Source organism: Gasterosteus aculeatus, chromosome 10, assembly GCF_964276395.1.
Source record: "Gasterosteus aculeatus chromosome 10, fGasAcu3.hap1.1, whole genome shotgun sequence".
NCBI lineage: Eukaryota > Metazoa > Chordata > Actinopteri > Perciformes > Gasterosteidae > Gasterosteus > Gasterosteus aculeatus.
The window spans coordinates 10,316,193-10,342,648 of NC_135697.1; the positions used below are offsets into that span (position 1 = coordinate 10,316,193).

General features: G+C 41.9%; 3 protein-coding genes across 5 annotated transcripts; 1 reads left to right on the forward strand and 2 right to left on the reverse strand.

The window, feature by feature from the left end:
- Window positions 1-27: 27 nt before the first annotated feature.
- nup153 (nucleoporin 153) lies at window positions 28-13,512 on the reverse strand. 2 transcript variants are annotated; one of them, XM_040188635.2, is made up of 22 exons: window positions 13,358-13,512; window positions 9,908-10,127; window positions 9,540-9,815; window positions 8,971-9,110; window positions 8,630-8,758; window positions 8,269-8,385; window positions 8,063-8,122; window positions 7,865-7,912; window positions 6,942-7,082; window positions 6,804-6,856; window positions 6,462-6,558; window positions 6,055-6,213; window positions 5,862-5,960; window positions 5,680-5,764; window positions 5,483-5,584; window positions 4,735-5,388; window positions 4,378-4,557; window positions 3,304-4,200; window positions 2,418-2,819; window positions 2,039-2,248; window positions 1,719-1,905; window positions 28-1,533 (listed from the first exon to the last, which is right to left on the reverse strand). In XM_040188635.2, exons 1-22 carry the CDS (start codon window positions 13,484-13,486, stop codon window positions 1,446-1,448), a joined length of 4,473 nt encoding a protein of 1,490 aa, XP_040044569.2. In that variant the 5' UTR covers window positions 13,487-13,512; the 3' UTR covers window positions 28-1,445. The 2 variants fall into 2 exon arrangements, with proteins under 2 accessions (XP_040044569.2, XP_040044567.2); XM_040188633.2 differs by having other exon boundaries at window positions 6,462-6,597.
- A 650-nt stretch (window positions 13,513-14,162) lies between these two features.
- Window positions 14,163-23,276, reverse strand: ptdss1b (phosphatidylserine synthase 1b). Its single transcript, XM_040188362.2, has 13 exons — window positions 22,988-23,276; window positions 22,719-22,810; window positions 22,147-22,191; window positions 21,902-22,026; window positions 21,484-21,642; window positions 17,865-18,016; window positions 17,493-17,634; window positions 17,205-17,317; window positions 16,945-17,010; window positions 16,088-16,187; window positions 15,467-15,526; window positions 15,011-15,089; window positions 14,163-14,928 (listed from the first exon to the last, which is right to left on the reverse strand). Exons 1-13 carry the CDS (start codon window positions 23,164-23,166, stop codon window positions 14,834-14,836), a joined length of 1,407 nt encoding a protein of 468 aa, XP_040044296.1. The 5' UTR covers window positions 23,167-23,276; the 3' UTR covers window positions 14,163-14,833.
- Window positions 23,277-23,466: 190 nt separating this feature from the next.
- mterf3 (mitochondrial transcription termination factor 3) lies at window positions 23,467-26,385 on the forward strand. Of its 2 annotated transcripts, none has more exons than XM_040188364.2 (8): window positions 23,467-23,585; window positions 24,078-24,439; window positions 24,546-24,698; window positions 24,785-24,974; window positions 25,214-25,361; window positions 25,504-25,575; window positions 25,657-25,818; window positions 25,928-26,385. In XM_040188364.2, exons 2-8 carry the CDS (start codon window positions 24,085-24,087, stop codon window positions 26,120-26,122), a joined length of 1,275 nt encoding a protein of 424 aa, XP_040044298.2. In that variant the 5' UTR covers window positions 23,467-23,585; window positions 24,078-24,084; the 3' UTR covers window positions 26,123-26,385. The 2 variants fall into 2 exon arrangements, with proteins under 2 accessions (XP_040044298.2, XP_040044297.2); XM_040188363.2 differs by having other exon boundaries at window positions 23,472-23,903.
- The last annotated feature ends 71 nt before the right edge of the window (window positions 26,386-26,456 follow it).

The window sequence follows — 26,456 nt, forward strand, 5'->3', positions numbered from 1 at the left end:
TGAAAAGATCAACCACAATAGAATTAATTATTTTTATAGTTTTATTGATGGTAATTACCCATGGTTTCAATTTTTATCACTCATCCAGTAATAATCATGGCTTTAAAATTAAACTGATTTCCTTATCATCCAAAGTCACCCTCGTCCATTTAAACACGCAATAGAAAAATATATACTTAATACTTTGTACAATACTGGTTTTGGTCCAAACAAAAGTGGATCAGAAAAGCCAATATACCTTTAGTCATCAAAGGCTATCCAATTGCATTTAAGCTCCTTTTAAATGGATTCGGGCAACTTTGAATATAGGAATTTACATAAATCCTAAAGACAATAATGCGGATTTAACACACACACACAAAAAAAAAAAAAAATCAACTTCACAGATAAAAAGAAAAAAGAAATCACTATTTACAAGGTTTTATAATAATATTCAAAGGCCAATTAAGAGAAAGAGATAAAGAGAGGTAAAGGGAGAGTATAAGGACTGGAGGAGGAAACGGGAGAGAGACGGCACAAAAGCAAAGTAGTGGAGGGAACCAGAGGTCAAAGAACTAAAAGATGCCAGTTTGGGAACTATGCATTTACAAAGACCTAAAAGAGTTGAACTAGGGTGTGAGGCCTCTGGCCCGGTCCGCCATCCACGCCGCACGGATACGTTTTCCCCACCCCCGCCTCCTCCTTGTTATTGTTTTAAACATTCATTTGCTCACTCCCCTGTGGCAAAGCTAGCGAGCGGCCCCCACAACTCTGACGTTCAGTTTTCATACGCACGTCGACACGCAACCTCAGTTTGGGTACAAATAACCCAAACACACCTCAAGTCTGTACATAAGAGGGGGAAAAAAATAAACGAAAAACAAGCACGCTGCATTCACCACAAAGTTTACACGCTCATCCCTGTACATACAGCACGCCGCACCGACACCGCGGCCACATCTCCAACGGCTCCTTGGATCCTTTTAAGAGGAGCAGTCTCAATCGTTTTTAGGATGACCCCTGGAGATTTGCTGCACAGCTCCTGTCTGCGTATCGCAGTACACAACCTGATCCCCCATACTAATTAATAGAATTTTGTGTATACTCTCAACTCTCCAGATTTGCAGTTTTCTTTCAAAAAGTGATGCCTAAAGTGTAGCAGACATTTGCCGGTATTGAAAATATTGATATGACGGTCTTGTTTCATCATGTCGAGCAGTTTTTTTTTTTGCTTGATAGTTCTTTTTGAAAGTCTGTCGTTGTTCAGTCTACAGTTCTCACAAAACCTCTGAATGATCCGCTCAGCCTGCGGCTAAAACCAGCCCGCCTGTCCAGCCCGACCACAGAGTGGCCATGAGCCTCGGCCAAGTAACTTCAGTGTTCGTCTAGCTGAGACCTCGCAGGACTTTATTTAGGTTTCGGTCACGTCAAAGTCAAGTCTTCATTGTGGTCGAGTCCACGTGGCTCTACTTTCTGCGTCGCACCGCTGTCTTGATCTTGCGCCCGGCAATCGTTTGCTGCCCAGCAGGTGCGGCGGTGAAGGTTTTTGCTGACCTGGAAGAGCAAACGACATCACACTAAGTATTGACGCAGCATATTTGACATAGATCTCATGCTAAGAGTGTTACTGGAGTTTGAAAAACACAGGAAACACTGATTGTTTAATGAAGACCTCTAATAAAAAGTACCACTACTATGGAAATTGTACAAATATTGCAAACCAAGGAAAGACAACGTACCCAATATTAAATGCTGGGGGTTGTGAAAAATTAAATCCACCCCCAGGCGGTCCTGACTGTGGTGCGATGGAGGTGTTTGCAGGGGGGCCAGGAGATGGTGCCCCTCCTGCTCCAAAAGTAAACACTCCTGCCGAGGCGTTGTTTGTGGCTCCAAATGCACTGGCTCCTCCAAACTGAAAGCCTCCACCTGAGAGGAAATGTGGCACGCTTACATCTTTGAAGTGGTGACGAGTATATTTTCTAATGCAAGGATCCGGAGCCTTTAGCACCACAGAGAACCTGAAGGCAAAATGGATTTTTTTTTTAATTCTGTCACCCACCTTGTGCAGAATTAGCAGCCGCCCTAAAGACAGGTGTGGAGGGTGTCTGCTGTCCAAAGACCGGCGTAGTGTTGGATTTGGCCCCAAAGGCCGGGGGCTGGGAAGGTGTGGCCGTGAAGGGGGACCCAAAGGTGGAACCGAATGAAGAATTCTGATTGGCCCCGAAGCCAGCAGAGGGGGCCGGGTTGAATGCAAATGGGGCAGAGGGAACTGTTCGTGAAAAAGAAAAGATTGAAGATATATACATGCTAAAGAAACATTCAATGCAATGAATGAATGCAATTGAATGAAAATGGTTCATTGGTGTGCCTCCAGTCCAAAACAGAACATCCTGATGATACTCATCACTGGAAAGAATCCACCGCGAGCGAATACGGACCTGAAGTCGAGGTAGCGGTGGGTGCGATTGCTCCAAAGCCGAAAGATGGAGCGGCAGCGGCGGCGGCAGCAGGAGCGGCTGCAGTGGTGGGAGCACCAAAGATAAACGGCTGAGCTGGGGATGGAGCGGGCGTAGAGTTCAGAGGAGCAGCTGGCGGCGCGGGCACCTGGCTGTCCCGACTCTGGCCGAAGACGAAGGCTTTGGCCGGAGGAGCGTCACCGGGCGCTGCGGCGGATTGACCGAACATGAAGCCGCTCGGAGCGGGGGCTTGAGCGGAGCTGGTGTTGATGCTGTTGGTGGTGCCGAACAGACTTGGCGTCGAGGTGGTGGATGACGAAGTGGTGGCGTTGGCGGGATTACCGGCCATGAAGGAAAACGCTGGTTTTGTTGCAGTAGAAGAATCTGTCAGGACAATAGAGAGAACATACCACTCAGTCGTATGATGGCTATATGAAGTGCAATACTAAACCACTTAAGTCATCTTTACAGTTTTGTTGAAACGCTTTTACAATAGTTGGAACGTTAGTTTTGGTCAAAATTGATCTAACTATACTTTAAGCGCATTGTTTGTGCAGAATAAAATGGGTAAGGACACAAGTCTTCACCTTTCATTTACATTACATTTTCCCCCCTTTCTTTTTATTCATGGAAGTTTACTGAGGAAAAAGTGCTCTTAGTTTTTAGAAAATCCCCGTCAAAACCTATTATTGAGAAGCTCCACTTGAGCAGTTGGGGTTGGAGGCCTTCAAGGATTCCTCAGTGGAAATAAAAGGCCTGCCGCAGATGTTGTCAACCAGATCTCAGCAATTAGTTTGGTAAAACTAAACTCCTCTGGTTACAAAACTGGATGTTCCACAAATCCATTCCCACAATAGCTCTCACTCACCTGCAGCACTTTGTCCAAAGCTAAAAGAGGGCTTCGGGGCCTCTGCAGCAGACGTTTCGCTCTGGTCTGCCGCCTTGCCAAAGTTGTAGGCGGGAGGAGTTTGTTCTGTTGGCGCACTGGGCTTGCTAAAGGAAAAGCCTCCCGTGTTGGCCGCTGCTGGTGGTGCAGCATCTGCATCTTTATTAGCGGCACCAAAGAGGAAGGCCGACTGAGCCGACGAGACGGCTGCTGCGGCTTCCTTCTTTTCCTCTTGCTTTCCAAACGTAAACGTGGGAGCAGCTGACTCTTTGTCCGTTTGTAAGGATCCAAAAGCAGAGCCACCCTGTTGTGCGGCGCTCGCTAAACTCCCAAATACCGAGCCGATGGTGGTGTTGGTCGTGGATGTGGCGTCATTTGATGATCCAGCACCCTCACCTTTCTCCTGCGAGGCAGCAGGAGGAGTGAAACTAAGGGGTGGGTTGGTGGTGGTGTCAGGGGTTTTCTCTTCTGGTTTTGAGAGTCCAAAGGTGAAGCCGCCCTTAGAGGAGTTACCGTCTGCGCTGGATGAGCCAATTCCGAATGCTATTCCACCGCTTGCTCCAAACTTAAACCCAGAACCTGCAGCGGATTGGTCAGACTTTTTATCATCACTAGAGGCAGTCCCAAATTTAAAGCCCTCAGATGAGCTGCCAAATTTGAACCCTGACGAGGCAGTAGTGTCTTTAGAAGTTGTTTCTGATGAGGAGCTTCCAAACGGGACTCCAAATTTGAATCCATCGGACGATGAAGAGGACGACTCTGTCAAGGAGCCTCCAAACTTGAAACCTACAGATCCCGATCCCGATGTACTGTCTGGTGCACCAAACTTAAAACCTCCAGAATTAGAGGTTGAAGTCCCGCCAGATGACAAACCAAAACCTTAAGAGAAATAAAGTATAAACAAAAGTTTAAAAGTGTGTCGATTAAGTACAAAGCAAAAGGTAACAAACCAAACACTTGGGCTGCATTTCTTTTGTAGGTTATCCAATATGGAGGCAGACTAAAGATTTTTAGGAAATTGTAAAACACACGTTACTTTGAGTTAACGGCGGTTACCTTTGGGTTCCACTTTGGCTCCGGGTTTGACTCCCTGACAGGCGACACACTGGACATCAGCCGCCTTATTCTGTACAAAACAGACCTCGCACTCCCAGGCACCCTCTGGCATCTTGAACGCATCTCCCAACCCAAACACTGGAGCACTGCTGGCTGACGAAGAGGCGCCCGCTGAGGCTCCTGTTGTGAAGATGAGAGGAAACAGATGCTTTAATAAAACTGACAGTTTATATTTAAGAGGCCTTGAAATCATTGGCAGTTAATTCAATTCCACCCTTAACAACAACAACAAAGTGCCAAACCTAAGGTTTTTGAATCTCAAATACAAACATTATCACAATCTACACGTGTCATTACCTGGTTTAGCGCTCATGCAGGCCACACACTTTGTATTCTCCGCCTTGTTTTCTACCATACACGTGTCACATTCCCATGCACCCTCGGGTTTTTTGAACTTGTCTCCAAATCCGATGAACACTGTAGAAACGGGGGCTGTAGGCGGGGACACAGTCTTAACAGCTGAGAAGGCAGAAGGAAGAGTCAGTGAGGGTTTAAGCCCTGTCCCAGGTTTGGCCGTTTCACAGGCCACACACTTCACTGCGTCGGGTTTGTTTAGGACCAGGCATGTATCACACTCCCATGTTCCTGCTGGTTTGGCGAACATTGCGCCAAAACCTGCGCTCGTTGTAGTGGTGGAGCTGGTGTTCGTGCTGCTGCTCTCAAGCCCAACCGAGGTGGTCGCTGAAGGTGTAATGTCCATAGATTTGGATGACGAGGGCTGGGGGGCCATACAGCAAGCACATTTGGTCTCTGACGGCTTGTTCTGCACCATGCAGACATCACAACTCCAGCCTGGTGGGGCTTTGAACACATCGCTAAACCCTTTTGAAGAGAGGGAGGTGTTGGTGGTGGTGGAGGAGGAGGAGGAACAGGGGGCTGTGGTGTGTGTGGAGGTCTGCAGCAGAGCAACGTCTGGGCCTGGAGAAGTGCGCGCAACAGGAGAAGCAAAGCCTAGATGGGGACACGATTGAAACGGTGAGCGACCTGGTGAAGCAAACGATGCAGAACAAATACTGTGAGTGTGTGACGAGTTAATAATTCCTACCTGGCGCCTTGAGAAGATCCAACACACTGCCCTGCTTCAGGGCCTTAGCTGGCTTGAAAAGCCCGTCAAAATCTTCTGGACTTTTGCTGGTTGCCGACTTCACTGCGGAAGACATGAAAACACAAAAGATCAAACCCAGATCGTCTCGAGAAATGCAAAAATTGTGCGTCATGGCGATTGTACAAAAATGATCTTACATGCTGCAACTATGGGAGAGGACAGCTTCCCATTTGACATGGAGGGTCCTAACTTTGCTACGGGTGCACTAAAAGTGAATCCAGCCTACAAACAGAAAATAACAAATAATATCATTGTTTTGGTTTGTAACTGGATGTGAAGTTAATCAATGACTAAACATTGACAGAAACCATTTACTTACTGAGGGGGAAAAGGCGGGAGGACTAGCAGCAGTTGCTTTGACAATAGGGGAGGAAAAAGTAAAGGGTACACAGGGAGGTGTAGAGATCGTTGGTGGCTCCTGAAAAAAAAAAGAGAAGAGGGTCAATTGCATAAATGACTTTGCTTACGTTAAGAGCACTGGTGATACAAAACAAGACCATTGTAAGACTGACCTTATTTGTGACCTCTTCCTTAGCGGGAGTCACAGGCGTGAGGTTGGGAGCTGCGCTGTTGGTGGTGGCGAGCGGGGGAAGAGGAGAGAAGCTGAAGCTTGGCAAGGCAGAGGTGCTGATGGGAAGAGATATTGCTGGTAGGTCCAGTACCTCAGCCACCTAGAGTCAGAACAAAGGGGGAGCATCAGTGTCTGCCATTTCTGAACTCTGCGTCTTTCAGACTAGTGAAATGAGATGAACCTGTGTTCTAAGTCGATCTGTATGCATCAAGGAACACAATCTGGATTAATGACCTTTCTCCTGGCATGGCCATAAAAATGCATCCAATATTGCCCCGGCATAAAAGCACCAACACCATAATAATATTGCTAAATAAGTTAAATATGCATAATGTTCGATGCAAATACCTCGTCCTCTTCAGAGCGCTTAGAGGAAGGCCGTGTACTGGTCCTCTCCCTCTTCATCTTGCCCCCTCCGGAGCTCACGCTGCTGGCTGCAGGCGTGCTGGACAGAGGATAGACCGGGCCACGCGGAATCATTGTGCTGGTAGTCAAAGGGTAGACAGCAACATAAGTTAAATTTAATAAAACAACCTTTAGAGAGCAGTCAGGCATTGAGCAGCAAGTTTGGAAAGTGTTAGGGTTTCGGAAAGCTGCTTAAATCCCTAACAAAAGTAAAGAGGGGAAAGTTTTACTGCCCCTTTCGCTTAGTCAAGTCTAAATTTGTGCATTAGAGCAACCCCGTTTTACCTTTTAGACGGACCCGGGGTAGCTTCGGGAAGTTGCGGTGATTGTCTCTTAGGCTAAGGGAGTAAAACAACAATAAATGTAGCATCGGGTTATAAGGGACAATGTAATGGTGTAATATGACTCAGCACTCTTTCTGACCGTCTCTCTGGGGGTCCTGTCAAGAGTTCGGCTCACTCCTCCAGGAGTTAAGGTCGGCCTGAAGGACACAGAGCGGTTTCCTGACACCAACGCTGCAACCGGAACCACCAGCTTCTGCACAGGCGGAAGGCTGGAATCCATCTGAATTAAAGAAAAAGTGGTAAATATGAACAAGAGCGCTGCATTTTCTGTCTATATTTGTTTGATAAAGGTTTTGTCTTAAAAGGAAACTGTCTCAGAACACAAGAGCCAAGCTGATTTTTCAAATGTGCGTCAGGTCAGAAATGTTTTATCAGCCAATCATCAATATTGTCTTAAAAAAAAAAAAGTTAGTAGGCCTACGAGTGGTTTTATGGTTTTCTACCACAGTAAATCCTGAGGCAACAGTTGGCCCTCAAAAGGCTTAATTACATGTATGGCCTTCTTGTTATGGAACTGTGAGAGTCAATGCACCATTGTTAGGATCGACAAAGCAGCTGTCGCAGATAGGAATGTCTGACAGTTATCACTGAGGACAACTTCAATCCAGAGTTGGCACGATTTAACAACAAACTTAACACACACACAGACACACACGCAAGCTTCTGGTGCTCTTCAGCACTTGCGGAGAACAACCGACAGAGAGGCAAACAACTGTGTCCAAGCAAAGAGAATCCTGTTAACTGGTGTAAAGGAGGCCAACAGACGGTGGGACGGGAAGTGACAGAAGGACAAACCACAACAAGTGCTGCTGGGTTTCAACGTTCGATATTCAGATACAATACACTGGGCGATAAAGAGTATGTTTTAAGTCCCTGTGGGACATACGTGACACATTTCATAAGATCAATAATAAAGCTCAACGTGGACAGCTGCACGCAAACACATTTTTGAGAAGTCTGGCAAAAGAGAATATTCTCACTAGGTTCAAAATCTGTACTTACACGTTTCCTTTTTGACTGTGAAACATCTAGATTTGCGCCATCCATTGACTGCAAAATAAAAACCCATGTCAGAAAACTACTGCACTGTTGGACGAATAAAAAAAGGTTTATATTTTTTATATTTTAAAGGACATTCAGAATGCACATTGTATGCAAACCAATGCTTACAACAAATGTAAATATATTGAAAGCTCTTACTGCTGACAGCGGGGATGAGGCTGCTGCTGCTGCTGCTGCTGCTGGGATTCTCCTGGCATCCTGCAGAAGAAAAATCTAATTGTGTCACTTACAAGCGCATTGGCCAAATGTTAAAAGTCTAACTACGTCACTTCCAGGTAGACGTACGACCCTTCAACGTTTGAAGAGAGGAAATTACAATGATGTGTATGTGTGTGTAAACTCACAGCCAGGGGGCTCGACATTCGCTCCAAGGACTGAAGGATGCGTCTGGCTGTGGCGCTGGTCACCCCACAGGGTTGAGCCCCAGCAGGCTTGGCCTTGATCTGTCTCCTCACTGGGGCCTGCAGATCGGATGAGCTAATTTAGTCTCCAATTAAAGGAATAACATTCACACTAGACTCACATTCAGACACACATGACGTCAGTGTGGCTCAACTTAACAGCCACAACGTTTAATGCACATGTAGACGGAATATAATGTGTCACACCAAATGTGCTAGCTGACAATATTCTAACATGAGATGCTGTTTGAATCTGAACACACAAGTCTCAGCCTCCTGGACTGTGCTGTTCTCACTGGCTCACCTGGTACGGTGTTCCAGGGCGACCACGGGAGGTCCTGACTGCAGCTGCCCCACCGTACATGGTCTTCCCGGGGTAGAAGGGTGAATCTCCTAGCTGGCTGGTGTTTAGTAATGTGCTGTTTAATGACGACTACAAGAGACATGGAATTATGATATTAGGATTAATCGAAAGTTTTTGTATAACCTAACAAAAAATAGTAGTTGTGTAGACATGTCCAAGTGGGTCACTGCTTTAGAAAAAAGCACAGACCAACATAAAACCCGTACACACCAAAATACTCTGCATTATGCCAGACTTCTCTCTCTTTCAGTATGTCGGTGGACAAATCCACATATACTCACATTGGAGGAATTTCCAAATACAGACAGGTTAAAAGAAGGCTTTCTCAGACTGGACTGGGCCGGTTGAGGGCCTGAGTGTGTTCTCTCCATCTCGGGGGACCAAAGTTGAGGAAACGACGCCGTTTTGGAAGTAGGGACATCTGTTAAAAGGTGGAGTAGCAAAGAACACTGATTATGAAAAATATCTCTGATTTAATAGAACACCCACGCATAAATGTAACTTAGCAGACCGGTCTCTGTAGTCGGTCCTGAGCAAATCCACATGGGATTTAAAGTTACTATGTAATGCAACCCCAGCAGTTTGACTTACCAATGATTCCTCAAAACTAAACTTAGTAGGCTCAGAACACACCAAATAATTAGTATTTTCTGACTTTTTTGTATAGGTTTTGTACATTTAAATCAACAGCATAATGTTCCATGCAAAGGTGGTAAATTCCACATGGTGGTGACAGCTAAAGGGGAAATGGGATAGCAATACAAAGACAGGGATTGCAACGGTTTTACTGAGAGACATGTTATTGGTCAATAAAATCAGCGTTCAGATGAAGAAGTCACTGTGCTTTCACCTTTGTCTGAGGCACGAGAAGAGAAGCCGCTAGTGGTGGAGATGTTATCATCTTCGTGCTGCGAGAGGTTGTCCTTGATTTCTTTGACCAAGGAGAAGCCTGTGGAAAAGGGTCCAGGGGCAGAGGAGGTGGAGGGTTGGGAGAAATGGCTGACGGAGGCCCCCAGGGTCGGGGAGGAGGCTTCCAGCGGAGGGAAGTGGAGGTGGGAACGACTCAATGGAGGTCGAGAAAGAACATAATCTTGAAAGTTTAGGGACGCCCGGCTGGTTGAGGGCTCTGTGCGAGAGAGAAAGAAGTCGCAGGTAAGCATCTCATGTATCGAATATTAAGTTCCCCAGTTAATCTCAGAGGTCTGAGGAGTGACTGACCCATGTTACTGGTGCTTAGCTCTGGGGAGTCACACCCATCAAGGGGAGGAGGTGCCTCTTCGCTGCCATTTGGAGGAGGTGGTGGCAGGCAGTTATGGACCGTCCCAAGAACATCCTCTGCTCCTTCAGGAGCATCTTCATTCTTGAAGTATTTCTGCAGCCAGGAAGGAACGATGCTCTTCACCGTGTCAGTCACTCGACTGATGAGCCCTGATGGTTGCTGATAAAAAAAAAAATGTAAACACGCAGAGGGGGAGAAAGTTGTAAACAAAACGAAATGAGGTCGAGACAGATGCATATAGTGACCACAAAGTAACATCAATATCTGAAGCTTCTTCATTAGACAATTTCTTTGACAATAAATATTGGATGAAAAGGAATCTGTCCAGGACAACGCTGTACTCAACTGTTTTACCAAAAATGATGCCGATGCCTAATTATGGTTTTCAAAAATAAAACAAATGGTGACAAAGCACTTTCACATAATTTGTTGTGAAGCCATTTTTTCATAATAAACAGATGCACAAAATAGAAACACTGCATGTTACAATCCAAAATATAAGCACAGGCCAATTTGCCAGCAGGCCTCTTCAGTGCGAAGAAAAACACAAGCTGAGTATGACGGTGGGAAAGTGGGTCAGGCACTAAGTAGGCTTCTGTGGAGCAGGGAGCCAGCACAACACTGCATTCTAGATTAATTTGTGTTGATAGGTCTTGTCTCATACTTGGAAAATACATTATTTCCCAGATGTGAATATGCAGAACACACTTTTCACAGGGTTAGAATTGAGGGACGTTTATTTTTAGGTATGTACAGCTAAGAGTAGTATATTGCAGGGTTTCTCCAATCATTATATCAGGGGGCGCCTCTGGAATTACCATCAGCCCCCTTAAAAAAGTCTGGCATTAAAAATAAAAAAATGTAAGACAAGTTGTAAACATGGGGAACACTGTATTGTGTTCAAAAAAGCAAAAGGAAGTGGCATGACACTTACTGCTCCAGGGATGGAATACAACAGCAACAAGTGCTTCATGACTTACGGTCTGTTTCATGAATCCTTTCATGGATATGTTTAGAAGTTGTATCAAGAGAGAGAACAAAGCCTTAAATCGAATGAATGCATTTACTTATTCAAAGGGTGGCTGTATTAAAGATAATTGAACAAAATAACTAAATGTTATGTATTTCTGGTGACAAGAAAGTAGATGAAGAGGGGAAAGGTTGAGAGAAAGGGGCCGTGGTGGGTGCATCCCTTCATATGCACGCTGTCTAACCAATGTTGGCTTTCAACAACAGATAATGGCCATATGTGCCTGCTTATCTAAATAACACACATATGGGCTCCATTGCACGCTTAACCTTTATGCAAATATATTTTAACTTGCCAAGAGGTCGCGTATATCCCACAACAGTGCTAGTGTAATTAGTGCTGAATTAACTACTGTCATAAGGATTGAAGGGAGCGTGCACCTCCAACATCTTATTACATTATTACATATATCTCATGAGAAGTAATGATGGGAAAACAGTCCCATTATTACACAAGCAATCCCACGGATGAATCCAGGAAGAGACGATAAGCGATAAGCGTTACTTAATGTATTTTCAAGCTCCTTCTGCTATTTATCTTGCTCTGTTGTGTAAACCAAACTGCTGAAGAAAAGCTAAACTGACCTTTTAAGTTGAGTTGTACAGAAGATTTTGATAACCATAGTTTTGGCCAACTTAAGTCCAGTCATTTATGTTTCACTTCAAACATTCACACACTATTTGCCTTTAAAAAAGATATGGGCAATAGAAGACGTAATCATGACTCTTATTTTGCACGACTGAGACACAATTTTATTCAAACTAAATTATGCCAAGTTCATGTTTGTAGGATATTTCTTGTTGACATCAATGCATTATTCCAATGAATCATTCATTTTAAACCCGTGTAAAAGCAAATTCATAGTTCACAGCGTTCACATAAATAAAGTCCACAAAAGTCCACTTTGTCCACAAAATATGTTTTAACGGAACTATATATTGATTCTACATGTGAAAACAGCAGCATTTGTGACTAACAGTCTGTGCTGTGTATTGATGCCCAACTAGATCCAACTACCGTGAGCCCAACATTCATGTACTAATCCACATAGTTTTAATTAATTAAGAATAAAACACTAGCAGACATTAAATGTTAAGTTTGGGATTTAAGCACTTTGGAGCATGGTTATTGAGGTTTGTCTGTTGCTGGAATATGCTGTGCTTGAGATTCCCAGAATTTGTTTCCTACACAATCTTTATCAATAAAAGGTCTCCGACAAGTCAGACATAATGCTTTCATATGAAGTATCGATGCCTTGCAAGGACACTAACTGACGAATTTAACTAAACTATATTCATATCAAAACAATGGTTGATGTCAAAACACGTGCGGATAACCGATATAAACTTAAACAATGACTACACCAAATAGTGTATGTGTCGTAACGTTAGTTTTCACCGTGAACAGTGTGTTCCTTGCGAAATGTTAAATTAATATATATTTTATCACTTTTAGCTTGTCACCATGCTTATATATTAAAACAATTCCCTGGTATAGATTTAAAGTACGCGTTCTAGATTCGTTTCCTCTCCGGTCAGAGAACACATAAATATGCGGACAGAAATAAAACAACCTTTTGATTTTAGGCCAATACAATAGTTTACGTTATGGCTAATGACAAAGTAGTATAATGGACCAGTCCTGTATAAAGACACGTGTTAACCGTTTTGAAGGCAACGGTAGCTGAGGCGGTGATTGAATCCATTCAAGCAACCATGTGGGTTCACGACCGACCGATGCTTCCTGCGCAATCCAACTGGCAGATACCCGGCTAACGTTAGCTAGCCCAACATCCAAAATGACTGCGACAGCCCTGACAAATAATTCTAAAATATAATTGAAAGAAAGTTCACTACCCGTGGATGTAGACATTTGTAATGTTGAACCGAACCGTCAGGTCAATTCTCCCTGCGAAAGTGGGATGCCTCCAAAATTGGAGACAACAATACGTTGCTCGCTAATGCTAGCGTGCTAACTAGCATTAGCTACACAAGCTAATACTTTGGTATTGCGTTACTTTCTGCTAATTTAGCTAGAAGCTAATACCGTACTGGATGGGCTAACGGAGCTAAACCCAACGTGTCCTGTGTGCAGTTTTACTTAACAACACAGATTAACTGGTCATAATGACTCACTCTGCCTTGATTTGACCTGTCAAGTCCGTCTGATAGTGCTAACCTATAACCAGTTTACTAGCATTTCCTTCACATGCTAGCAACGCGTGGAGGCCACGAGCGCTAACAGCAGGCCATACAATATCTCCAACAAAACAATAACAAGAGCTAAGACATAATGGCAGTGTAATTCCTGTAACGTCTTCGACTCGTTTTTTAAACTCGGACACTTTCATTTGGTTTACCTGTTTATTCTTGGCGTAAGGTTTAGAGGCGATGTGATATCTCCTGCTTCTAATTTTCCCTCCACCCGTGGCCGCCATGGCTCTTTCGTCTGAGTGTCTATCGGCGTTTCGGCGCCGGATAGCTGTCATCCAGCCGGAGCCACGGCCACTCGCAAAGCACTCTGGGAAATGCAGTATCTGAACACAACAAAGAGGAAGGTTTGATTTAACCGGACTTTGTGCCATATGCCTCTAGAATGATGTTATTTTGTCCCATGTGACTAAACAACAGGTTATGTAGCTATGGATTTTGAATAAATTGTTGATTTAAAAAGCAACCCCACAATCAAATATGTCCAAATCTTTAAAACATGCAAGCTTTTGGTTAGACATCTTCTATGAGGCAAGAACTGAATGCAATGTTTTATGTTAAATACAGTGTAGTCCGACACGTAAAGCTTTGTATGCCTCAAAAGGGTCAGAACAACTGAAGCAGGCTGATGAAAAAGTTTCTTACAAAATTCAATTAGGAGATGCTAACTTTTATGAACCTCGTAAAATACATTTCTACACTTAATATTGTTCAATGATGCTTTATTTTTCATATTAACAACTTATTTTATGGAGCAGTTAATTTTTAAAGTAAAACTCAAAATAAACTGACTGAATCATTTCACACAAATGATCAACGTCTGCTGTTAAATGTCACAGTATTCTCGGTCAGTAAACTTAAAATACACTGCTCACTTCCCTCCTTAAGAACAAACACACACCAAAATTCAACAGTCCCAATATCACATCGAAACATGTAAAGGATACTAGTGGCTCAGTTACACTGGGTTGGTCATTTTATTGGAAGTGAATATGCAATGATAGAAAAACATACAGTTCTGTATTAGGCAGTGCTTTAATGTATTATAGTTACAAAAACTTGTCACTTTTTGTAATTATTATTAAAAAACGACATAACATTCAATCGTCACCAATTCTAATGACAAACATAACAGGCACACAGGATGAAAATTGATATTTAGTTTTCTCATAAAAAGGTATATTTAGTGTAAACAGTCAAAAATATTAAGAACAAAAAGCATACTTTCCCCACAGTGCAAAGTGTTCAACACAATATTTTGTCATTTTAAAAAAGGTACAAAAGGGGAAAATGTTGCTTCTGGGGACGATGCTAAGGTTAGCATTCTAGTTTATGTATAAATAAATTCTAGGCTCGGCCCGTTACAAAAAAATCTAACATTGAATACCTGACACGTTTTAACCTTGTGATCCGTATTAGAGATCCACCAGAGCACCAACACACCTGCCATCAGTTATTTGAAGCATATGGCTCATTTAGAACATTAGAACCTGACGAGTTAAAAGAATATATGTAACTTTTGAGTCTGCTTTTAACATTTAATTATACCCTGGATGCAACTTTAACATCATTCAGTAAATTTGATGGACACTGTATTTTTCTTCTTGGCAGAATCTTTCACTGTCTCATTGCTTTCCTCCATGGTCATTTCCCAATCTGCTCTTCCCACAAGCTCTCCTCCTTTTTGTCGGTTGAGAACTTCTTGAAGCATCCCCCGGAACTATGGAGGAAATAATAAATGAACATTTGTGATGGAGTTTTTTCAAAAGAGTTGTGACTGATCTGCCTGGTATGAGACTGACCTGCAATCCCACCGGGAACAAAACCACACGAGTCGCTCACACTGCTGTCATCGCAGTCTTCGCTTTGTGTAGAAAGGCTCTGGAAACAGAAGGAAGCTCAGCCCGAAGAATGAAACGATGGGCAGCTCTCAAGAGTGACTAAACAGCAAGCTGAAGTTCCTAACTTTTCTTGACGAAGAATGAATGACGGCAATGAAATTCCCTTTAGCTGCTTTGGTTTCTGGCTCCTGGCATTGTGCATGTCGTCTTTAGTGGAACACTTGACTAGAGCAGCGCCATCATTAACATTATTAATAACTCGTGCGTTTTTCTACTAGGACAAATCAAAGGATCGGTTTTTGTGTAGGGTTCAACTTCAACACAATGAGTTACAGGATTTCTCATTGATTTCAAGTTACTCTTAAAACCTTTTGTACTTACCGAAGCTCTGAATCGATAACTTAAGCAGCAACTCACCTTGAGTTTATTCAGCTCATACCAGACCATTCCATATAAACATAGCAGTGTGAGGAGTGCCTAAACATACAAGAGGATGCAAAAAAAGTTTGCTTAGACGTCATTCAGAACAATACACAACGTAAAGTAGCGTTATGAATTAGAGTTATGGTATTGCAACATAAGCAACAGAAACACGTTGTCTCTACACGCTATTTTAAGAGGCTAGCTAGTCTATAAACAGTCTATGGCTTTTAGGCGATTCAAAGGTGCCAAATTCAGTGCCGTACAGTAAATATCGTCGGGAATAACTGAAAAGCAGCAGGCCGCTGTGTAAAAGCCCTTGTGTCTAAATGGGTAGCTTCAAAACTTGCTACATGTACCTGACATACCCAATTGTGACTGATGGTGAATCTAATGTCATCCTAAACAGCTACAGCTAAGGTAAGGCATGATATCCTGTTCACATGCTTGACATGAAGCATACATACATAGCATACATTAAGAGTCGTTATTAAGAAATGCATCCCAGTGTTATTATATCTCAGTATGCATATTGTGATGAATCTGCTTAGGACTGACTGAAGTGAATCATATCCTCAACGAGCACAAACAATACATATGCAAACTTGTTATTCTTACCAGACAAAGCAGCCACAGGACTACATAAAGAATTTGTGTCTTGGAAAACAAGTCTTGACTGAATTTCACACAAGCAAGAGCCTCGAGGAAAGCGATGGCCCTAAGGGGAAATATAAGAGCAATTATATTGATTGATTGGTAAATGGATGGTTACTCTGGATATTTGGGGTTTAGCCCCCTCTCTTGGCAACAACATTTCATTGCACTGGAGCCTCTCTATGGATGCACAACACCTGTTGTTCGCAGCCATCAAATCCATATCTCAATATTCATTCACCTGACTGCTGTGGGAAACTCATTTAAATTCTCATTTAAAGGTTCCACCTCAAATAAGAGTGCAGGTTCAATGTTATCAAAATTCATGCCGATAGTGAAAGCCTGTTACGTTGCCTTGGAAACTGGTGAGTTCCATAATTATAATTCCTTCTGAATTTCAATTGACAAATAAAATTAAACTTATTAAGCTGAATTAATCAGCTACATATTGTACATTGAACATACAACATCCGCGCCTCGCCTACCAAAATATTTCAACCCATTGACAGGAATACACCAGTAACATGTGTACCAAACCTGCCGATTTGTTTGAGGAAAAACAGAGAGAGACACTCAGCCTGGGCAAATCTATTGTTATATTTACTAAGTTTGCTTACCAGACTACCGGCATCAATGCTAAAAGTGAATTTGACCCTCATTATAAATAAAAAAAATACATGAGTAAAACAATAAAACATTTATGTGAGCACTGACAAAAATTTCTAGTGGGAGGCACACAGAATATTCAAAACTGCTATTGACACATCTTGCTTCAAGGCCAGAGGCCAAAAACATGTTCTGATGAGACAAAGGAAACTCACCCAAACACCCAGCATTGGGTGCCGACTCGCTTACAACGAGTGTCTGTTAGGTATGCATAATATTGTCTGAAAGGAGAGCAAAAGGGAATTTGTTGTTGAAAAAAAAGCATTTAAGGTTTCCATAACGACAGCCACATTTCCCATAAAAACAATTTGTTACACCAAGAAATTATTTTAGTTTTTATCTAATCTATGAGTATGAGCATCACGTTTAATGTTGCTCAGGGGTGTAATGATGTTGTCTTGAAGTTTAAACATACCGTACAGTGGGGGCAGTGATGACTCCCACCAGGAGGATACGACACCAGCTGAGAGGGTGAGACGCCTGGAAGACGAAGATGTGCTTGAGGAAGAATGTGTTCAACTCTGTCAGCTGTGAAGATCAAGGGTTACAGACAGACAAGATTAAGGGATTTCTTATGGCTGAAAGTGTGAGCAGCAGGACGCCACAGAGGAATGTGGTTCATTAAGAGGGAGATGATCAATAGACACTGCTCTAATGGCAAGGACAATCTGAGAAGTAAGTAAACGATCAAAGAATGCAGTACCTGCCATAAGATCATAAAGAGGTAGATGCCTGTTAGCCTCTGGAAGGAGGACTTTGGGTCAAACCAGCGCACGTAAGTCCAACTTGCCGGGGTGAACTGGAGCACGGCTCGCTTTATCTTCCCTGTGGTGCTGTGGATTTCCCTGAACGGAGAAGGTGCACTTTTGAGGAGATATATATATATATATACACACATCTGGCACCCAACACAGAATGCAGAATTATATTACAATAATTTACAGTCCACAATTTTGTAGATATATCAAAAGTAAACAACATAAGAAAATACTTTTAATAACCAATCAGTTTTTACATTGTTTAGTTTTTTTTAAACGGACAGGGAATAAAGTATAAGAACACATGTTTCGCTGACTTGATGCTGGCCCAACGGTAGGTTCTAATCTCCAAAAACCGGCAGGCAGTCATTCCCAGCCAGATTCCTCCTCCATTACACAACAGTATGTCCAGTATCACCTGATCCCACCAGCACTCGGCGAAGTTTGGCAGCAGGTGCATGAAAAACAGCTGAGAAAATGAAGAAGACTGAGTGAAAATGTATTCATGCATTTTAAATCAAGGAACCACATTTCTTATGTCTGTTATTTAAGCGGCAACATGTTGGTCTCAGGACCTGCTCTAATGGAGTCAATTCTATTGATGAATGAATTTGGTAGTAGGTCAAATCCCATAATTGTATCCCACCAGTCAACAATCAGCAACAGAAACTCCAGCTCATACTACCGCTTTGTTATTTTGAGTTTCTCCCAAACGAAAACAACCCTTGTTGCGTGCAGACATCAAGCTCAACCAATGTTGTAGCCCTGCGTGAGCTGGATCACTACAAATTACAAGTAATTGTTGGAATGCATTAACGATGCATTCCAAGTATTGTTCTTCGAATCTTTATTCTTCAGCTTCTTCTTCTATTTCTTCCGCGGCACCTTTCAACTCCTTCACACTTTCAGCTATTTAAACCGTTCAAATATTAAAATGTTCAGCTCCTTTCTGGCTTGAGGGCTATGACTTTTCAGCTTTCTACCTCTTATGCTTGAATTTATATAAATCAATAATCATTAATATTTTAACATGGTTTTCAAATGGAGTTTGCTTTCAAATCCTCCTAAACTTCTTCAACTTTCAGATTTTTCAGCTTCGCGAATCTTTCAGCTACAGACACCATTTCAACTCTCAAATGTTCACACAAGTCTCAACTATTTTATGAAAAAAACTGCTTCTTGATATCTATTGTACTTTTTTCATAATCACTGATTATGTTTCACTAGTTTTTCGCTCCGTTTCTGACTTTTACATGAGTGTGTATTGCGTCTGCTAGAGTGGAGAGCTCGCGGGCTAGAGGCTGAAGCAGCGCAGAAATCTGGTTAAAAAAGTATGGAACTTCTGTCCTTGCAGCCAAAGTATACACTCTAGAGGCTTCATTTCTTCAGATTAATGAGGGTATGGTTGTGCTGATTGGATTAATGTGTTCATGGAATCCCAGAGTTTTTTAGTTTTGGCGCAAGGAGTGTTTGAGTGACACAACCTCTGCCAAAAGCCCCATAGGCTCCAATACAAATCTGCCGACATATTTCTCACAAAAATCCACAAGGTACACGTTTTGTAAACGGCCATAGGAGCCGTATTTATTACCGGACAGACATAAAAACACATCCACGCGTTCGGTAGAGTCTTGGGTCTCATACAAACGCCGTATTTTTTAGATAGCTGTTATAGTTTTGCGCTGGTTCTCATTTGTTTGAGGTGTGGATTCTGTGTAACTCGCTGTCCTGTGGTCCTGTGTCTGCTCTTTTGCAGCCGCACAGGTGCGGCGTTGTCGTGGTTACGAGCACTCACACGGCTGCAAGATCTGTCTGTGGCTCACAGCTGCTCGCTCCTATGACCTGATTAGTGGAGTCACATGACGCAGCTATGCTTTCTGTCAACAGACCAATATGATAAAGACACTAGCCCCCCTCCCCCCTCCACCCTGACCTCTACTTACTGTTAATCACTCTCAGTCAGTCAGTCAGTCTAATTCTCCTCCCCTCTCCCTCTCTTCCTCACCACCATTCCCTTCCTCACCCTCTCACCCTCCCTCCCTCTATCTACACCCCCCCACCCCACCCAATCCAATAGGTGCGCCGTTGCCGTGGTTACTCGTAAACACGCTGCAGTATCTCTGTGTGTGACTCACAGCTGCTCCAATGACGTGATTAGTGGAGTCACATGACGCAGCTATGCTTTCTGTCACCAGACCAATATGATAAAGACACTAGCCCCCCCTCCCCCCTCCCCCCTGACCTCTACTTACTGTTAATCACTCTCAGTCAGTCTAATTCTCCTCCCCTCTCCCTCTCTTCCTCACCACCATTCCCTTCCTCACCCTCTCACCCTCCCTCCCTCTATCTACACCCCCCCACCCCACCCAATCCAATAGGTGCGCCGTTGCCGTGGTTACTCGTAAACACGCTGCAGTATCTCTGTGTGTGACTCACAGCTGCTCCAATGACGTGATTAGTGGAGTCACATGACGCAGCTATGCTTTCTGTCAACAGACCAATATGATAAAGACACTCGCCCCCCCTCCCCCCTCCACCCTGACCTCTTCTCACTGTTAATCACTCAGTCAGTCAGTATGTCTGTCTATTTCTCCTCCTCTCTCTCTCCCTCTATCTCTTCCTCACCACCCCTCCCTTCCTCACCCTCTCACCCTCCCCTCCCTCTATCTACACCCCCCCAACCCACCCAATCCAATAATTTCAAAATAAAAGCCACATGGAGGGAATTTTTACTGTAATGTTTGTGATGAGGCCTATTAATTAAAAACTTCTTAGTTTGAATAACAAACATTCTGTCTCCCAACCCCCCCTCACCCAATTCCATCATTACAAACTAAAAGCCTGAATGATTAACTGTACCTTAACCATGAAGCGGTTTCGTTGAAATACGCATTGCTCTTTCAAATACTACTATAACCACTACGAATATTACTAGTACTTCTAGTAGAACTACAACTGATACTTCTACTACCATACTACTAGTATTTCTACTGCTATTAATACAACTACTACTAATGTTATTAAAAATACTACTATGGCTAATAGTATCAGTATTCCAGCTGTTTCTACTGCTATTGATACTAAACCGACTTCTACTGCTAGTACTAATACCCAAATTACAACTAACATTACTACAAACAATTTTAAACCTCTTTTTATTCATCTCAGCTTTTGTTATTTCTGTACTTTTTAAAATTCATTTAAGCTCCTGCAACTTCTGTTTTGCAATATTTCACATTTATTTCAGCTGTTTTCATTTCTGCTTTTTCAGCAAATCTATTGAAATTCCTTTCAGCTTCTCCCATTTCTGTATTTTCAACTATTTCAAATTAATTTCAGCTTTTCTAATATCTTTTATTTCAGCAAATGTATTCAAATTCCCTTCAACTTTCTGTATTTTCAGCTATTTTCAAATATTCAGCAAATGTACTCAAATTCCCTTCAACTTTCTGTATTTTCAGCTATTTTTAAATATTCAGCAAATGTATTCAAATTCCCTTCAACTTTCTGTATTTTCAGCTATTTTCAAATATTCAGCAAATGTACTCAAATTCCCTTCAACTTTCTGTATTTTCAGCTATTTTTAAATATTCAGCAAATGTATTCAAATTCCCTTCAACTTTCTGTATTTTCAGCTATTTTCAAATATTCAGCAAATGTACTCAAATTCCCTTCAACTTTCTGTATTTTCAGCTATTTTTAAATATTCAGCAAATGTATTCAAATTCCCTTCAACTTTCTGTATTTTCAGCTATTTTTAAATATTCAGTGCAGCTTTCAGCTTTTTGCATTCCAACGCATTTTCAGCAGGAAATGCTTTTTCTAGTTATCTTTTTTGTATGACTGAATTTCTGTTTGGGTACTTGAGCATCTGGAATTTATTGAACAGATTTTACAAAACGGCAGCTCGAGTCCAACCACATCCTGGCACGTTACCTCAGTGAGCTCCCAGGTGATGCTGATGGTCCAACAGAGGCCGTAGCTGCGGATGAGCAGAGCCTTCATTGCCCAGCCAGCAAAGTGGGCAAATGCAAAGATGTCAAAGTGGCACAGGACCCGCTCCCATGTTATCACTGTACAGTTCACAGCATATTCCTGCAAGGGGAAAGGTGAGTGGAATATTATAAACAGAACAACAACCAAAAAGCAAAAAAAAATCGACTTATACAGCTGGAAGAGTTCTCCCTTGATTAACTATATTTAATAGCAGTTGTTTTTTCTTAAGAAAGTAGGAAAATGTTAGAACCAGAGAAAAGCCTCTCAATGCCTCCAACTTCAATCCATTCTGACATCTTAGAACATTTAATATTAGTAGGGGTTTGCGCTCTGATAGTTCCAATGAGTTCAAAGTCACCATGATGTCAGCCTCCCGCGTGGCGTAGCGCAGATTTGGGTCCAGCCAGTACATCAGTGTCTTAACTTGGTCCCAGTTGAGGAAGATGAGGAAGACAAGAAACAGGAAGTACAGAACACTGAGGCCTGCGGAGCAAAGAGAAAATGAGTTAGAATAACGAAAATTGAAAGCTGGATCTAAGCAGAAAGAATTGGGTTAGTGTGAATGACGCAAAGCCAGCGCAACACACGTGGATGAGCACTCACCAAACACGATTCGCCATACGGCAGGATGTGGCCTAGTGAAAGGTCCTGATGAAGAAAGCATCATATTGGTAAGTTACCCTGCGTGTGAACTTGCACTATTTGAGGAAGAGGTAAATTTGACAAAAATTCTCAACTCGGGGTCCATTAAGTCTTTTTACTTTGTAGATGCAGTTTGCTCCAAATAAATAAAGTATGGCTGCAGCTACCATCACATTATCTGATGATTATTCTCCTGTCCTCTTATTGTAATCTTTTGGTAATCAAGAGTCAGAAAAATCCTCATAGTCCATAGTAACATCTTCGTATTGATCAATTCATTCAAACAAAAGTCAAAAAGATGTAATGAATGCACTATCACTTTATGTAAAGAAGCAGCAAATCCTGACATTTGAGAAGCTCATGGCAAAGAATATTTGTCAAATATTATATAATATATAAAAATTAGCTGCGTGGTAGTTACAGATAAATAATTGCTTCAGAAATACAGTGGACAAAAAGAGAAAAGGGGATGAGCTGAGCTTAAGCCCGCAGCATTTAATGTTGGAGCCAAAGTAGTTAGATACAGATCTTACCATTGGGCAAGGCCAGGACGCTGATGACCAAAAAGAAAAAGACAACTACCAAAATACCAACTCGGAGGTTGTTGTCAGAGTTGTCATCATCCCTGTAATATCACATTCCACGGGTTGACAAAGTACAGATCAGCAGATAGTTAGCAAAGTGTTACGTCTAGTCAGGCTAGCTAATTATTCAACAAAATGCTTATGTACTCTTTTCAAACGTAAATGACAGAATATTTTGACGACAAAGTTCAGTTAACACAATGTGGCTTCACGTTTACCTTGTGTACGCAAAGTACATGAGACTTAGCACAGTGAGTGTCAGAAGTGTGATGGTGTGAGGCTTATAGAAGAAATCAAGGCAGATATCGTCCACTTGTTGCTCGTTTATAAGTCGGAAATGTAAGTTATAGTTGACATCTTCCTTCCGAGGTGTTCTGGGAAAAACAGAGTCTGCCATGTCGCTTTAGTTTCTTTCTTTGGTTTCGGAGATTAAAACTAGATGTTGGGAAAGCAGAGAGACAAGTTTGAGGCTAACGCACCTTGTAGAAAACGGATTGAACCATAGAGCTAGTGGGGGTGGTTTGTAGTTAATATTACGTGTTATAAGATCCACTCAAATAAAAAGCACCAACCATGAGTAAAATACCATTTACATATCCTATTTTTCTACTGTTAGTCATTTGAATTCAGCAATTATTTTTTAAAAATATGTACGTCTACATTAAATGCATTAAGTGTTACCCACAAATATATTATTATGGTACATTCCACAATGTGACATTTCCGGAAAGTCCTTCTGTTAGTACGCACGTGAGAACAGTCGACATTGTGCGATACCTTAGAGGACGGCCGAGCTGAATTGAGGGTAGAACTATTGTGAGTTTAAAGTTAACAACCTAAAATAATCTGTTCGGTTCAGTGTTTTTCCCCCAGGCTTTGAAGAAATATTCACTCTGGTAGCTCGCTAGCATTCAATGCTAACGCTTAATCTTATTTAAACTACCTCTAGTACAACAACGGTTTAGTCTTACATCTGGTGTCTTACCTAACGTACATTAATACATAATGCATGTTTCGGTAAATTAGTCTTTTTGTCGGTTTTCTGTATTTACGAACACAACGTTCTACACGCAATGGGACTCTATAACAGCTCATCACGTTAAGTTACGTGATGCAGGCCGCATACAAGCATAAGTACGTCTTGTATTCTCAATTGTATGCACTTAAAACACATACAGTATAACTTGTATAAATATGAAGTACTTTGATATCCGCGTATCAGACGGGTGGACTCTACTTATCCAGAGATAATAGTAATTCCTACTATGCACAGCGTCTCAAACATCATACCTTTTTATTTTTTTGCAGAATCTCCATGGCTACCTCCTGTGCACATCTGTGTCTACAATGCAGAAGCCTTCTTTGCTCCAAGAAAGTGGCTAGTACCTGGCAGTATTACACCCACGTTCGCCATTGCGTTAGAGTTACACAGGTACCCACCAAAATACTAGATGGATCCTCAATTGTTAAGGGGACCCACAAAACAAATCCGGCAAAACAAATGCAGAAACAACAGGTGTTCTGCTATAGCGACTTCGCTGCCAAACATCTGGCAACGGGGGCAGAGGAAAACAAGGATGTTGAGGAAACATCTTGTGCTGATGTTGTAGCATTCAAGAGCCCCATGTTGCCAATCAGGGATGCTGTGCTGGAAAGCCAGGTGTCATTAGGTACGTATTAGTTTGCTCTAGTTGACCCTAACCTTTTCATTGAACATTTTTTTCAATCTTAAGAGGCAGTTGAATGCGTTCCATCTGTACTTTCTTCATTTACTAGATTTGGATGCAGCTGCTGAGTTTTCAGCATTTGAGGTGATCAGTGATGAAGAGGCTGTCCGTATATCTGTTCCTTCCGCCATGCCTCCTGCCTCCACCTCTCTTCGAGACTATGTTGACCATTCTGAGACCCTCAGCAAACTGGTCCAGTTAGGTAATTAAACCGCTGACTCTAAAAATATTGTCGAGAGCATTTTTAGTTATATTGGTTGTTTGTGAGCACGCATCCTCTCATTGCAGGTGTTAACCTGTGGAAGATTGAACAAAGGCCCAACGTGGGGTCAATGCTACTGAGGCTCAACTTCAACGCAGATGTGGCCCCAAGGCTGCTGTTCCTCAAAGAGATTGGGGTGGAGGACTCTTGCTTTGGCTATATCATAACGCAGAACCCCTTCATTCTCACTGAGAGTTTGGAAAACCTACAGTCCAGGTGACATCATAGAATCATAATCGTTTTTTTTCTGGCTTGTTTGGGATCCCAGAATTGAAAAAAATAAAAATATATTTTACAATTTATTTCTTCTAAATTGAATTAGTCTGACGAGATGTCCCACAAAACAAACTAACCATATATAGTGTATATTTTTGTATTGACTGGTCAGGTCATCTTTCATTCTTTGAGTTGCAACTCCTTGTCTTAATAATATTCTCTTTTTGTTATTCTCAAAGGGTGAATTATCTCAAGTCAAAGAAGTTCAGTTCTGAGACCGTTGCATCGATGGTATCCAGAGCTCCATATCTGCTTAACTTCAGTGTGAAGAGGCTGGACAACAGACTGGGGTTCTATCAGCAGCAACTCAAACTCAGTGACTCTAATGTAAGCTAACTGATGTACTGTGACCTCTTTGTTGAGGAGCTTAGCTATGTTTGCATTTTGTAATTTTTTCACAAAAATGAAGGTTGTATTTGTCCGTACAAAATTAAATGGCAAATCATTGTTCTTCCTTTTCTCTCTTTAGACACGGAACATTGTAGCTCGTCTACCAAGATTACTGTGTGGCAGTTTGGAGCCTGTTAAAGAAAATTTAAAGGTATTGAAGGACAAAAAACATAATCAGAACATTGTTTGAGCAAACCTGTTTTCTCATTTGTTTTGTTAATGTGTTCCACAGGTGTGTGAGATGGAGCTTGGCTTTAAGGAAAATGAGATTCAACACATTGTCATTGCCGTCCCAAAAGTGCTGACTGCCGATAAAAGGAAGCTAACAAAAATATTTGACTTCCTCCACAATATCATGAAGTTGCCCCACAACTTGATTGCCAAGTTCCCACAGGTAGATGTACAGCTGTTGTTTTTTTTAACTTTTTAAAACCAAATCTGAACTATCTCCTTTTATACATTGTCCATGTTCAGAATAATAACCGGAAGTTCTGATCCCACAGGTCTTCAACTCCAAATACTTGCGTATAAGAGAGCGCCACATGTTCCTTGACTACCTTGGAAAAGCTCAGTATGATCCAACTCTGCCAAACTACATCTCCCTGGACCGCCTGGTGTCGTTGCCTGATGAGCCTTTTTGTAATGAGTTAGCTTTGGCCACACTGGAAGATTTTTATTTGTTCCAAAAGACACTTTGATTCCTCATGATAGGACCTTATCAAGGACTTTAGAAAGCTAGGGCTCAAGCACACAGAATGAATACTATAATGTCCGACACATGTAGAGATTGAAGTTGTTAACAAACCGTCTTAAGTTTAAATTGCAATGTTTGCTTTGTAATGTGATTTTTAATAAATGCTTAGGATTTATATCTGCTGTTCTGATTGAAATACTGCTTGTATAGTAAGTGATCTATTAAAAAATATCCTAAATGTGATAATAAAAACATAATAAAATGGTTTACACTGTACTGTTTTACAAATGATATTACTTTAATAATGTTTTTACTAGTTATGTACATTTTATTTCTAT